Source organism: Micropterus dolomieu, linkage group LG09 (genome assembly GCF_021292245.1).
Source record: "Micropterus dolomieu isolate WLL.071019.BEF.003 ecotype Adirondacks linkage group LG09, ASM2129224v1, whole genome shotgun sequence".
Classification (NCBI taxonomy): domain Eukaryota; kingdom Metazoa; phylum Chordata; class Actinopteri; order Centrarchiformes; family Centrarchidae; genus Micropterus; species Micropterus dolomieu.
Window position 1 is genome coordinate 12,888,250 of NC_060158.1, and position 15,336 is coordinate 12,903,585.

The window sequence follows — 15,336 nt, forward strand, 5'->3', positions numbered from 1 at the left end:
CCCCCCCCCCCCCCCCCCCCCTGTAGATCTATTTCATGTGCTCTACAGAAGTGTGTTTTGAAGCAGATGGGCCATGTGAACAACAATGCTTTGATGGAAAGGTGAGTCTGTAAAATATGCAAATGTGCTACCAGCGCAGTTTGAAGTCTAATCAATTTCTCTTCTTCTAGGCACCATAAGGATGCTGCAGAAGACTTATGAAGATAAAGGGGAAATAAACTAACCATCTTACAACTCCGTATACCGGGTCTTGCAGTTGTGTGGTTTTTTTTCATGTTAAAATGTAGACTTGTAAGTCTGTAAATGACTGAGTGGAATGAAACCACATTTCCCTTGTGAAATAGTGACACTGTTCGTACAAGGACACTATTGGTAGAGTGATCTTCAGTGTTTTGAGCAGAGGAATCTCTACACTATATATTTTTGAAAAGGTGGGGCGGGGATGAGAATGCAAATCTCCATAGAGGCTCAAGACTCCTCAGAATAATGCAGTAGTTACTACATCCTCAAACTGAGAAGGACTTGGGTGATTTATGGGTGTAGAGCTGAAAATGATTTTGGGTAATGAATTGCCACATGACAAAAATACAACACGAGGACCGATATCAAGTTCTTAGTGGCTGGACAGTGTTGACCAGAGATTGCACCAAACTTGGGGGGGGGGGGGTTTGTCACAGTCCGGCGAATTTCATGTGGAAGTAAGGGAATGTGTGAGCAGATGATGGCAAGGCAGAAGAACAAAAGCCACATGTTTAATAATGGATTTTGTAGAGCAGCTCTATGTACAGCAGGATCGTGACAACAGCTGCTCTAGTGAGATGTCAAAATTGCATCAATTCTGACCTGAGTGTCGAGACTAAAGTCTCATTTAAAAAGACCCAATTTTAAAAAGACAAATCTGAACTCTAGAAGATCAGATGTGAGCCTTGGGCTACATTCAGAATGCAGGCCAAAGTGTCTGTGGGTGGGGTTTTTTATTTTTTTTTTTTTTGCTCACATGTGACTCTAACAACAGGCCAAGTCACATGGGATCTGATGAAGAGTCGGAACACAAAACAAAGTTGTGAGCGCTTGTCATAATTTGGGAGAGACCCGTGAGGACAATGAAATACGGAGTCTCTCGTAAAAATTGGGAGGGTTGGCAAGTAAGCGCTAACCAGAGGTAGCCTCTGTTATGGAAAGCCACATGGGTCAAAACCGAACACTTCACTTGTGCATAGTCGATAATATATATGCGCGAAGTGAGTATGTGTTAGGTTAAGAATTAATAAATGTGCAAACTGTATGAATGTATTTGCAAGGATCTGTAGTACAGGGGATAATGCTCTTGCCTTTGGTGTGAGGAAACCTGGGATCAATTTCCACTCAATGTATCTGTCATTACAGCAGGTCTGGGTATTATGGGGACATGAAAGCCTTCTTTTAATTTTTGATAAAAGTGACTAAATATACAAAGGTTCTGCCCGTTTGATAAGTAGGTGAAACTATGTTGGCTTTCTAACTATGATTCTTATCTGTGTGCCAAATTATTAATGTTGTTCATTGTCTTTATATTTTCAGGTGAATGTAACCTAAGCTGTACCCTTACATGGAGACCTAAATGATATTAACAGGTCGTGCTGTCTGTCAGTCTCTCAGCTCCACTGGAGCCGCTGCTGAGTTTGTAAACCCTGAAAAGAGGGAAAATAGAGCATTTTCAGTTCTAGAAAAAGCAACTTTAATTTATGTGACAGCCCACTGTAGTGAGGGAGGAGAATCTGCCACTCAGACTGGGAGCTGATCAAATAAAAGCATCAGCTAAATCAGTAAATGCCAATGTAATGTGTTGACAGCAAAATAAAGTAATTATTTACTTTTATCTATTTTATTTGCAATTTTCAGCTTCATGGTGTACACATACAAGGAATGTTACTTTTTTTGTTGGATATCATGATGTATTATTTAAATTCTTTATTGTTAAATGTGTGTTGAATATAAACTCCTCAGGAATTTCACCATTCAATGTGAATTTATCTGAGAATATTCTTAAAGAAGGAAATCTATTTAGTGATTGGTCCTTGGCAACATCGTCATCCAAAATCTTGTTTGCGGCGCAGCAAATTGTCATAAATCAGCACTGACACTTAAGATTTAGTCCTACACTTAACTCAGATTAGGACTATGATGCTTGATAACTAACTTTTAAGCACAGCTTTGAGCCAAGAATTTTTTTTACACTTAAGTCAGTTCTTAGCAGTGTTCTTATGAGTAATTCTGAGAAGCTTGATAAATATGGGCCCTGGTGCTGGCAAGTCAAGGCGGACATGGGCAGAAACTACCTGGAGTCACTGATGGGCAGTTGCAAAACTGGAGATTTGGTCAGGATTAGGGGAGCAGAAAACTGTCTTAATCTGCAAGAAGTATCATTCAAAATCTAGCAACACTAAGATTAATTATTAAATTGATGTATTTACTTCTCATTATCTCTAACTGTGTCCCCTCTCCAATGAAATGCTATTTTGACCTGTACAGAAAGAATTCAAAACTTAAAAAAGAACATCCAGGTTTTTTAAATAAAGGAAATATATTGTTTTAAATGATAAAGAGTATTGAATAGTCTGCTTTTTTGACCTGTCGTGCAGTAGTAGAATAAAGGTCTTTGCTACTTATGACCTGGCTCAAGTGGCCCCAACAAAAGGGACACACCGCAGCAAACATTTAACAAAATATGTTTATTTAACCCAAAATAAGTCCAATTAAAAATTGTGTCAAATTTATTAAAGTATGGGGAATGGACATCAGTGGTTTCATTAGTGTCAGAACAGGATGATAGATGGGTGTGTGTGAGGGTGTTGTAATATGTAAAAAAACAAGATAAATACAATCAAAACAGTATTTGCAGAAACCAAAAGGTGGAGAATGTGGAAAGAAAAAGAGAGGAGTCAGTTAGCAGGGAGGTCTGTAACCTCAGCCCAGAGAGTTGTTGATTCTACTTTTGGAGATGGAGAGTAGATGGTTTCATAATGGTATGTATTCTATTTAATGTTTGTTTATAATGACATTTACATACTGTACATGAGGATGTCAGAATATGACACCTCCAAATATAATGCAGCACCTGAAGAAAAACCCAGTGTTGATTAAATGTGTAGCAGGCAATATCCATGGTGTTATTTTTTTAAACAAAACATGCCTGCAACAACTTAATAAAAAGTTGGAAATGTATAAATTTACATATTTGTTTATTGTTCAAAAATGTATGTATCTGTAAAATATATTCCAGTTATACTTATGAAAAAGTTTCAAGTTTTCAGAAAGTGTCCAATAAAGTATTTGCACTGTATATCATTCAAGTCTAACATGTATCTTATGTGGCCATAAGATAGACAACAAAATTGATGTCCAAGACAATAAATGTCATACATTTACATAATTAAATGTTGGACTTTATTTGAAAAATACCTAAGACTCACATGCCTGAGACTTTAGTTGAGTAGTGAGTGCCAATCAAACCACTGCATGCAGCATTGCAAGAAGCTGCGTCATCTGGTGTTCAGCAGCTACAGGAGGGCCTTCACATGGATCCATGGCTGGGATCAGAGTTGAGCTGTGGGTGGTCCTGACTGGTACTCATAAGGGGGATAAACAAAACTCAGCTCACTAACTTTTACAGGAGCAGTGTTTACTTTCCAGGTAAAGGACCACCAATGGCACAACACTGCAATAAGGAGTGTAGGTATAGTAACTCAATATAGGTTCTTGCAAAAGATTGGGCTTGCATGTGCCTTTAATGCATGCAGTTGGAATAAACTCATTCAAAGTGACTTAACGTGAGTTTTAAATAATTATTTTTTTAAAAGCGCAAATGGATGATTATTTCCAGACTATCAAGCATAGATGACCTGAGATGTTTGTGTTTCAGTCCACTCTAGCAACTACTTATTAATAAAGACTTTTGAAGAAACTATTTGGCTGGGCTGTCTACATCGATTTGACAGGAAATGGCTCAATTTTTTTGACTGCGGTAATCTGTGACTTTGGTAACAATTACCTCTCTCCCCTCCAGATGACAGCAGGGAGGACGACAGCGGTTAAGATACAGATTCTGAGGATTCATTACCTCTAATTGAAGGTCACGCCACCAGTGAAAACTTCAACCATTTAGCTAATCAAGATAATACATTGTGATATGGCCCTACACTTTAATAAATGAAAGATTAAAAAAAGGTTTATCTTAATATGAGCGCCATCAATGTGTGGAGCTCTGAAGCTGAAGTGCCATAATTGTTTCCATGACTATTCGGCTTATTGATGGTTGTGATGGGCCATAATCATCAGCATTGCTGCGTTTGTCCTGTGGCAAATAAACAAAAGCGTCATCATCACCTTCAGTTTAGCTGAAAACGCATAACTGTGTAAAGTCAGTGGTGAGATGGTGTCCCTCACCAACTCGCTGACAAAGTTTATGCCTGCGCTGTTCCGACCCCATCTTATCAACTGCGTGTTGTCAAATAATTTCAGAAACATTTTTCCTTTCCTGAAATAATGGCAACTCCTACCGACTTGAGAGACCTCTCGAGCTGTCTTAAATAACTGGGGGAGTAAGAGTGATTCTTAGCTTTAATAAATTTGATAACTTGCTTTTATTCTTAAATTTAAAAGTAGGAGTAAATTTCATGAATTCTCAGCACTTAAGACTAAAATGGCACTTTGAGAAGCTTGATAAATACTGGCCCAGATTGACCCAGTGGATTCTGATCTAAGAAACTGGGCCAGGGATTGCGATAGTGGTTTCCAGAGGGAATTTGAAAATATCCTTCCAAGGAGCTGGACTAGCAGTAGATAGATGTGGTATGCAGTGACGTTGGCTTCCAAATTACTCTGCCGACAGGTTCATTAAGTGAGGTTAAAGTTGTGGGTATGTACTTGACTTTTCTGCCTATTTAAACTCAAGTCTTTATTTTGCTGAATGCATGTTGTGAACTTACTAGGCTTTCACTTCTTTCATTAGGCTCAAAGGACCTGCTGTCTGTTATGGATGCTCCAGAGTCTTGTGGTTATGAAGTGAACCCTTTGACTAACACCTTGGCTGTACCCTTCACCGGGTGATATGTGAAACGGGTAGGTTTCTGTAAATGTACGGTGAAGTAATTGCCTTGGCTCTGTAATGTTTGACATTATTATACTTAATTATTTAAAATGATCAGGACATTTTTATTTTGCTTATCTGGAAGTCATTTCATTTCTCAAAGGTCTTTGTGAATTAGTACAGAGTGACCGCTACAGTCTGCAGGTGTCGTACGTCAACGAGTTTGATCAGACAAGTTGCTACTGCATCTTGTGAGAGAGGTCTGAAATTTGACCCAGGCGTGTTCCCTCGTTCCAGTGGCCAATCCAATTCCACATTAAAGTGCATTAACCCAATCACAGCATCCCCAGTACTGGCAGCACCGTCAAAGGCACAAAGTGAGTATAAACTGCATGCAGCAAATGCACTGAAAAGAAATGTTTAACAGTATTTAATAAATCACTATACAGGATTTAGATTTTTTTTATTTGGGATGGCAGCTGACATGTCTCTGTGTTAACTGGTATTTCGTGTAACTTTACTGGCAGAGAGCCTGCTCACCATTACAATTAAAGGTCAGATTTGTAGAAGTAGGTCTAAACTTAAATCATGACTCAGCCAAACAGTACTTGAAACGTTTTTAAGTGCAAATTCCAGAATTTAATTCACGCCAATGTATATATCTTAAGAGAAGTGTTTGTGTGTGTTTTTGTAAATAACAATTTCACAGGTATGCACCTGTGAAGTTGTGTGTATTCATACAAATAAATATACAGTATTTTCCTGACTGTATTGGACCATTTTTAACAATTTGGTTCAGAGATTATTTTATGGGAGTAAGTGCTGCCCATGTCTGATTGGTTTAAAAACCTGTGCTTCCTACAACTTAGTAAATTAACAGATCCCTTAGACCAGCAGAGTCAATTGTAAAGAAACGGAAATTTTAAAATGTCATTCTTCGATTAGGTTGTGGCATCCCCACAGGGGAGCAGGTGACTTTTGGCCAGTCAGGAATATCGTCCTCAGACTGTGAGATGATGGGATGCTGTGTGGATTCTTCTACATCTGCCTGCTACTACCCAATGGATGGTGAGGCTTCTGTTTAGGGAGACGTGGTTTAAAAAACGTTCAAATAGGATATTTCTGTATTTGTATTTCAAGTGACTGACCCTTGAGTATGGCATAATTACAAGAAGTGATCTACTCAGGTGACTCTGTGGGCACAATTCTACCACCCTGTTTATCGAAACGGCCTATTGGGGATTCTAGTAATGGGAAAATCTGCGGTAGATTTGCACTTTGCATTGCTTGTTTTCCAAGTATCTACATGCATGTACATGCATGCTAAGCTTAAACGTTAACTCATGTATTTATATAGGTTTATGGTTGAGTGCCACTACAGCAAAATAGGCAGTGGTTCACAGTCACTAGCCAGCGTTGGCTACATGGTGAAGACCCCGAGTTCCAGCTTGCCATCAGCGGCCCTCTCTAATGGCTTATATGCTGTTGACTTGAGAATTGTCTAATATATTACTTATTAATGCCTTATTTTCCAAACCAAATGCCAATGTACAATCTTGATAATTTCTGCTGGAGTAGGATTGCACACGAGTAGCTCTTCAAATTCATTGAAGGTTTGCTCTTTGTCTGTCAAACCCCAACAGATCATACATATTCAAGCTACTTGCCCACAAACAATCGGCCTTTGCGACTGCTCCTTGGCAATCCAGTCTATTTTGAGCTGCGCCTGATCTCTCCAAAACCAGAAGCGGTAATCCTCGTCGACTACTGTGTAGCTTACCCTCGCTCTGCAAGGAATGCTCTGGTGCTTATTTATGAAGGGTAAGCATGAATGAACTCCATGTGGAATAAAACACATCCTCCTCGCCCTCTGTCCACCTAACCATGAGTTATGTTTGTCTCCAGGTGTCCCAACCTTTATGGTCCAAATGTGTTTATCCTAAAAATCTGTGACTCCACAAATTGTCACAAATACCTTGCTGAAGAAGTGCGTATTCAGGAAGCCATTATGGGTCTGAAGTATTTGCTCCAATTGAACTGCCTTCACTTGAGATTTTGTATTGTAGAGGCAAGTGTTTCCCACACATAGACTTAACTTAAATATTAACAACTGCATTTAATTATTATTTTTTTACCTGTCCGAGGCTGTGACAGCTTTCAATGATCATTCTGTGGAAAACACTGTTATAGGATGTATAAACTTTTTTTTTGACATGGTGAATGTCTTTTCCCCCCTTTAGATCTATTTTATGTGCTCTACAGAAGTGTATTTAGCAGCAGATAGGCCATGTGAACAACGGTGCTTTCATGAGTCTCAAGGTGAGTCTCAAAACCTTGCATATGTGTTACCAGCTTGTTTTTTTTCTTGTCTAATCAAATTCTTTGCTTCTAAGCACCATAAGGATGCTGCTGAAGACTTGTGAAGAGAAGGGGAAAAAAAATAAATGGACCATTTTATACAGAATACCAGGTCTTGTGATTTCTGCTATGATTTAACCCCCCCACACACACTCTCCTTTGGTATCTGCAAATTGGATTACTATTAAGTGGGATAAAACCAGCTTTGCCTAGTGAAACATACAAGGACACTGTTGGTAGAGTAATCTTCAGTATTTGATCAACATTTGAGATGAGTGGGGAATGGAAATGCAAATATCCAAATAGGATCAATAAAAACTCCTCTGAATAATGCATTAGTTCAACAACACCACAAACTACATCAAATTAATGGCATTTAATTTGTCAAGTGCAGAATACACCTACCAACTCGCTGTGGAAAGAATTGTCTGAAATGTATTCAGATTCTTGATTACTCCGACGACTAAATGAAGATTTTCATCTGCCCATGCTGGAGAGAAGGCGGTGTGTCTCACGTGTATTTTGAGGAGTGTCAGAAAACGGACAACTACTGGGATCATGGTGTATGGGTGGAGCTGAAAGTGATTTGATTATTAATTGCCTAAAAGGCGTATGTGGCATTAACATGACAAGGAAAAATATATAGAGCACGAGGGCTGATATATCTTAAGCTCTAGTGGCGACAAAGAAGGTAATCATGAGAAAATGGTGCAAAGAGACATAAGCCTAAAAGAAAATACATTAGTAGTTAGAGGTATAAGTTAGAGGAATATGGCAGTATGCTGCATGCTTGGATTTATATTTGACAATGCTCTGTCCATGCAAAATACAGTTCTATCAAAATAAAATGCATTGGAACATTGAAATGTATTGTTTAATTTCTTCCTTTCCACCCGTTTATCAATCATCTGTAAAGCGCTTTAAATTATGGTAAAACCAATCATTAGACCTGACAGGGAGGGCTATGCACATTATGTGGCTTCCTTCAGAGCTCCTCTCATTTTAAAGCAGATCTGTCAGAGGGTAACTCTCCTCTGTAGACTGTTTCCGGACCATATGAACATGACGAAGCATCTGCAGGCGCTGACCCACAATTCTTTGCGCCATGAACACAATATAACAGCCGCTTTTCTGTCCGCTGGTGCGTTAAAGCGCATCTGTTACCTTTGCTTTCTGCGTAGAATAAAACCTTGAGCGTTTCAACCATAGACTGTACATAAAAAGGTTTCAACTCACGTGCCAACGTCATTAGGAAAACACAGGAAGTGTTTGTCAGGTGAGTGACGTGTGGACTTAAGCTGTACAGTTACGGGAATAAATACGAAGTGAGTTTGTAGGCAGTTTTTTCTTCTTCGTGCGTTTGTGTGTGTCAGGAGAAGCTTAGCTGTCATTAAATGTAGCGTTAAGTTACCCAGCGGTTTCTACTTTAGAGTTAACCGGCCAGCTAACGGCACTCATTGTGACGCCTTGCTGCTCTTCACAGCTAGCTACAGATCTGTTGGACTCCATGCATGTTCAAACGTGTCTCTGTGTTAACTGGTGTTCTAACTTTGGTGATTTAACTTTACTGCCTGCTCAGCATTACAATGAAAGGTCAGATTTGTCAACTTAATTCATGACTCAGCCACACAGCACTTAAAATGGTGCACTTTCCAGAATATAATTAATATCTCAACAGAGGTGTGTGTGTGTGTGTGTGTGTGTGTGTGTGTGTGTGTGTGTGTGTGTGTGTGTGTGTATAAATATTAACAGTTTCACAGGTGCCCCCCCCCCCCCCCAGTTGTGTGTATATATACAATATTTTCCTGACTGTATGAGACCGTTTGCAACCGTTTAGTTCAGAGCTTATTTTATTTTAACATTACTGTATTATTGTATAAGTAAGGATATCATGAGCATTATCTGGAGTAAATTCCTCGTATGTGTACACATACCTGGCAATAAAGCTGATTCTGATTATCTGAGTAAGTGAGATATATATATATATATATATATATATAGATAGATAGAGAGATAGATAGATAGAGATAGATAGATAGAGAGATAGATAGAGATATAGAGATAGATAGATAGATAGAGATATAGAGATAGATAGATAGATAGAGATATATATATATATATATATATAGATGATTTTATGATGTACATTTCTATTTTGTTACTGTTTTTCATCATATTATTAACAAAAACTACAAGATACGCAAAGTAACTGGTCAGTCAGCGCTGACTAATTTAGCAAAACTCATCTTCCTGATATGTAAAATGCTCTTTTGGCACGCTGACCACTTGTGTGCATGACAGAGGACCCACAAATGTAACAGCAGTCAGCAGATTTACAGGAGGGTGTGGTTTCCTACCATAAGACAGCCAGTGGCTCAAAGTAGACTCTCACTCTGTTCTGCCTTTTAAACCCTCAGCTCCTGTCGCTGGCAAAGATGACTCATCTCACAGCACTTTTTAAGTATGTGGACGAACACCAGGATCTGTATGTGCAGGTAAGCTCATTCTGGGTGACGCTTTGACACAGTTCAATGTTTTACTCCCTAAATGACCTGTTGCTATCGCGGTCAACTAATCATTGTGGTGATTAGATTGCAGCCATATGTCTGTCTTCATTTGAATACTAACCAACATTGTAACTCATTCACTCTGAGTTAAGAGTGTGTGCCTGACGTCAGAAATGTTGTGCCACTGGACCACATGAAATCATATAATTTTTAAGCGACACATTAACTGTAGCTATTAGAAAACTTTGTGAAGCCCTAATGTGCCGAGACAAATTCATTCTGACGCCACTTAATAAGTTTGAATGAAGCTTTAACAAAAATGTGAGCCTTAAACTTGTAAATTCGGTATTTTCTGGTGTATGAAACACATCATGTTTTCTTAGATGATATTAAAATGTATAATGCACATTTTCCCAGCGCCTCGCAGAGTGGGTGGGAGTCCAGAGTGTGTCTGCTTGGCCGGAGAAGCGCGGGGAGATCAAGAAGATGATGGAGATGGCAGCCAAGGACATTGAGAAGCTGGGGGGAACAGTGGAATTGGTGGATATCGGCAAACAGCAGGTAAGAGCGTGTGTGCTTTTGCACTGTTAATATTTATTTGTCTCTATCTCATCATCAGTAATACATTGGTTTTTCATTGCTTTCCCTATATGACCACTATTTTGGTTGGTGACGTTCTGTAAATAGGCCCCCTTTGTAAACCTTAACATTTACTAAAATGTAGGCTGTTGTTTTTGTTTGTGTATGCAGCTTCCCTCTGGAGAGGAGATCCCCCTGCCGCCTATTGTCCTGGGTCGTCTGGGGTCAGACCCGGGCAAGAAGACTGTTTGTATCTACGGCCACCTTGATGTCCAGCCAGCCAGTATTGATGATGGATGGGATACAGAACCTTTTACTCTGGTGGAAAAAGATGGTGAGAGCAGAACTTTTTTAGGTTTCAGTTTCATTATGTTCAATACTAAATTACCCTGAAGTTGTTTTAATCTGATCTGGAAAGTACTTTTCAGAACAAACACTGATTAAGGTAGACTGGAATGCTGTTTTGACAAATAAGAGATGTTTTTTAAGCTGTTTGAGCTTTTATCAGCTTGTGATTATATCACAGTGTGATACATACTTCCAAATCCAGCTGAGTTCCTCATGTTTTAAATATTCTTAATGATAACTTATCTGCAAGCCTCACAAGTCAAGGTCAACACGAATATGTAATACATTCAATCTTTTGGATAAACTTATTTTCACAGTATTCCTAAATGTATTACTCTGAATTATTAAAATCTACAAAGTACTACAAATCTTGCATTGTAATAAATTTAAATTCTGAAGGTGTATTGGTGTACTAATACCCAAATAGTCTCGTATGTTTTCTGGCGATAGTCAGCTGACAAAAAGTAACACATCCTCTTCCTTCTGTCTCAGTCCTGTCTGCTCAGCTCTGCTCTTGCTTACGTCATGTTTTGTTTAGTTGTTAAAGAGTTTGACTTGATGTGCTGACCGACACCATAGATCTGCCTTCCACTTTTCATTAAGAGTTCCTCAACTTTGCATGTACTTCTAGATAGTCAGTGAAATGAGTGAGACCGGTAGATTATTTGATTAGGTCTTCTATCTAATATCTATCTATCTGCTGTATGTTAAGACTCATTATCCACTCTACATTGTCAGACTTGGCTCACCTTTCATCAGTCTAAGCTGTCAGCCACAGCTATACTGAACTTGAATGGAAGTTACCTGCTGTCCCCACGTCAGTGTCCAGTCCAGCCCAGGGACACTGAGAGTAAAATGGGTTAAAAGCACCTATGAACATTTTAACAAGAAATGTTTATTTTAGACAAATAAAAACTTCAGAATAACTTGAAACATTCTACAAATACTAATCTTTAAGGGCTTTAAACGAATACAGTTTGCTCTTTGCAGGTAAACTCTACGGAAGAGGTTCTACTGATGACAAGGGACCAGTGTTGGCCTGGTTTAACTGCATTGAGGCATACCAGAAGATCCAGCAGGTAAAGTCCCCATCACATATAAGTCTCTTACTTGTATTGTCTTACTTTAACCTTGAATTGGGGACATGAAGTTTATAAATGGTTCCAGGCGGAGTTGCCAAAACCACATCTGCAGTGGTCTAGTTTTCAGTGTTACTGTATGTCAGACTTCAAGTAATCAAACTTCCTTGTTGGTCCAGCAGCAGCTCCTTTTAGTGTCTTGGTAGTTGGCTTTGCTGTTCACACATACTCACACAAACAAAGCTTTCTTTAACCTTTTTGCTGAAACAAACAGCTTCTGTAAATTATCCAAAAAGCACAAAAAGCTGCAATGTAGGATGTAGTTGACCAGACCCCTGTAATAAGACTTGGTGTAATCACAGTCGACTTGATGTGCAGCCAACCAATGTCATTGATTATGGTGTTACAGAGCTTTTCACTTGGAAGAATGAATGCAATGAAAACAAACCTGTTTTTGTTCTGTCCAAAAATAACCCTAAGCTGCTCATTTATGACTTTGCTAGCAGGGTGTGGTTGAACGGTGATGGGAAACATCAGAATTTACTGGTTGAAATGTTGTTTGAATGGCGAAGTGGAAATATGTGGCGGTGTGGTGATTTAGTTTGGTTCAGGTCAGTAAATATTTAGCTGGAGTTCAACTTCCAGCTGGCACACAAGACAAACGAGTAAAATCCAACTTGTGACCATTACCTACATAATATCAAAGTGCCTTTAGACCGATACACACTCTGGGAAACATAAAGCAAAATGAAGCAAAGGTACATATGGCAGGGTAACTGAATGTTCATGTAAAACCTTGTTTCCGAGTAAGTGTTGAACTTCACACACTGGTGATATCTAACAATTAGAATTGATATTTATTGGAAACACACACAAGAACAGATTCATGATATATAATAGAAGAATATTTAGATATAGTCAGGTGGAGTTGAAGGCATTATTTCTAAAATGATTGTGCAGCATTCTGGCAAATGAATTACCTCTGTGTTAAAGTACTGAGCTGATTTGGTAATCACTTCAGAGCCATGAACAGTATAAGTGGTCAAAGTTCTCTGGATGAAGTCTGTAATCGTGTTGCATGTCTTATCCGGCCATCACTTAATGATTACACCAAATCATGTCACATGCTTCTCGTTTTGAACTACCTTTCAGTTTTCCCTGAAACAATAATGGACAAAGAGTTTTTTAGAAGAGATTTACAATAACAGGCTATACTTGCATTGTATAATGGGAGACAGTGTTTCAGTCAACACACCCAGGTTCATGGTCTCATTGTGAAAAGCCTCTGCCCTGTTGGAGAGTCTTTGATCCAGGGCGAGGATCTGTAGCTTACCCTATAACATATATATATATAAAAGTTATTTTACAAATTAAGGTCTATTTTTGTATCCGCCTTTGAAAGTAAGGACTATCAATCTCTCCTCATGTTGCAGGAGCTTCCAATCAACATCAAATTCTGCTTCGAGGGGATGGAGGAGTCTGGATCTGAGGGCCTGGACAAACTGGTGTTTGCTCGAAAAGACACCTTCTTCAAAGATGTGGACTATGTCTGCATCTCTGACAACTATTGGCTGGGCAAGACCAAACCCTGCATCACCTACGGCCTGAGAGGAATCTGCTACTTCTTCATTGAGGTGTCTGATCATAGTGCAATTCAATTTTTTTTGGTGTAACTAGTTAAGCTGTGGCAAATACAAACCTTGACTTATTTTAATGCAGTGTTTCAGTATAACATGTATGTGCTCCAGTATTATGTGAAACTATATTTTGATGGGACATTAAATTAAAATGATTGTTTATTTTTAAATTTAAAGGTGGAGTGCGGTGACAAGGACCTACACTCAGGGGTGTTTGGCGGCTCTGTTCATGAAGCCATGACCGACCTGATAGCGCTCATGGGCAAGTGAAGCTGACGATTTAACTATGATCTCATAAAACACATTTGAGTACAGTCTAGAAAATTATATTTCCATTGTTTGTCTCTTCCCTAACAGGCTCCTTGTTAGACAGGAAGGGGAAGATTTTGGTTCCTGGGATAAACAACGACGTGGCCCCTCTTACAGAAGAGGAGAGAAAGCTTTATGAGAAGATTGATTTTGACTTGGGAGAGTACTGCAGAGACGTTGGAGTTGAGCAGCTGCTGCATGAAACAAAGGCAAGGACTTTTTTTGTTGTTTACTTCAGTTAAAGATAGAAATGTGCTGCTGATAATTCGTCCTAATTTAAGGTATACTGTTTGTTTTTTCCTGTAGGAGCAAATCCTAATGCACCGCTGGAGATACCCATCTCTTTCTCTTCACGGTATTGAGGGAGCGTTCTCTGAAGCAGGGGCCAAGACTGTTATCCCCCGCAAGGTCAACGGCAAGTTCTCTATCCGCCTTGTCCCCGACATGGACCCCAAAGTTGTGGAGAAGCAGGTAGAACCTGGAATATTTACACTGATTGCATCTCACATTGATTCAAATGTTCATGTGACTAGAACACAATAATGGTTGTGGTGTGGAACATATTCAAGTGGCCAGTGGAATTTAAAACTTGATGACTTTGTGGTAGTGTGTCACAAAATGACTCGCTCAGTCATACTGTTTTTGAAAAGAATATTGCATCTACAACTAAAACTTAAGTTAAGCAGATTTACAGAGCAGATCAGTTTCTTCTTATTAAAAAAAACTGTTCAAAAACCATATGTATTCTATTCTTCTTGACAATGAATCAGTGAATGATGTGGTTATCCTGCCATTGTCAAGACAAATAATGTGTACAGTTATCAGAACAATTGTTTATACAACTGTTGTCCCTTGTGAGTTAGCCCAGTGGAATGATTTAAATAAAAAAACAAAATCACATTTCACAGTTGACTAAAATTACACTTTCATACAGACAAACAAACCAGTGATACAAAATGATATTTAAGCAAAACATTTTTTTGTCCTCTCAAAAATAATGTGCACACATTTAAGTCAGTTAATCTGTGTTGTTCTGTTGGTATTTTTGTTGAATGCATACAATGATAGATTTTAACTGATGAATAATAATATGGATTGATACATTTTAAACCAGGTAGATTACAGAACATTTTTATGTAAATGCATAAATGCACATTGTTATGTAAATGTGCTCATAACACAATACAAGCAACAACGACAGCAGGTAAAAATGTTAAATAAATGCAAGTTTGTGAAGGTAATGATGAAAAAGAGATGTATTTTGTTTTGAATGACCATCATCTCAAGCCTGGGCCTGGACTGTGGACCAATCAGGAGTAATAAAGACCAATTTCAGTATGTCTTGGCATGTTTAATGGCCTCTGAAGCTGCTGTTTGTCATCAATAACAACTGTCATTGATTTCCACTGACCAAAATGTCCAAATTTGGCCTTACAAACTTGTTAAAAAAA

The 15,336-nt window shown here is 38.7% G+C and overlaps 2 protein-coding genes across 7 annotated transcripts in view; both read left to right on the forward strand.

Annotated features, from left to right (window-relative positions):
* LOC123976001 overlaps window positions 1-241 on the forward strand; it is a 5,664-nt gene extending 5,423 nt beyond the window's left edge. For all 4 annotated transcript variants that reach the window (XM_046057777.1, XM_046057779.1, XM_046057780.1 and 1 more), the window contains 2 exons: window positions 27-101; window positions 171-241. In XM_046057777.1, coding sequence (XP_045913733.1) covers window positions 27-101; window positions 171-179 — 84 coding nt within the window. In that variant the 3' untranslated portion in view covers window positions 180-241. The remainder of the gene's footprint in view (window positions 1-26; window positions 102-170) is intronic.
* Window positions 242-8,516: 8,275 nt separating this feature from the next.
* On the forward strand, window positions 8,517-15,223 carry LOC123976389 (cytosolic non-specific dipeptidase-like). 3 transcript variants are annotated; one of them, XM_046058518.1, is made up of 9 exons: window positions 8,517-8,751; window positions 9,844-9,921; window positions 10,351-10,494; window positions 10,684-10,846; window positions 11,851-11,939; window positions 13,373-13,573; window positions 13,754-13,838; window positions 13,934-14,094; window positions 14,192-15,223. In XM_046058518.1, the coding sequence occupies exons 2-9, from the start codon at window positions 9,862-9,864 to the stop codon at window positions 14,426-14,428; spliced, it is 1,140 nt and encodes a 379-aa protein (XP_045914474.1). In that variant the 5' UTR covers window positions 8,517-8,751; window positions 9,844-9,861; the 3' UTR covers window positions 14,429-15,223. The 3 variants fall into 3 exon arrangements, with proteins under 3 accessions (XP_045914474.1, XP_045914472.1, XP_045914473.1); XM_046058516.1 differs by having other exon boundaries at window positions 8,517-8,702; XM_046058517.1 differs by lacking the exon at window positions 8,517-8,751 and adding an exon at window positions 8,892-9,019.
* Window positions 15,224-15,336: the final 113 nt, after the last annotated feature.

Bases quoted from the DNA above. Each gene is read 5' to 3' on its own strand.
- LOC123976389 (XM_046058518.1), top strand. From the start codon at position 9,862: ATGACTCATCTCACAGCACTTTTTAAGTATGTGGACGAACACCAGGAT. The intron at 13,574-13,753 runs GTGTCTGATCAT...TTAAATTTAAAG, and splicing joins TCTGCTACTTCTTCATTGAG to GTGGAGTGCGGTGACAAGGA. The intron at 14,095-14,191 runs GCAAGGACTTTT...TTTTTCCTGTAG, and splicing joins AGCTGCTGCATGAAACAAAG to GAGCAAATCCTAATGCACCG.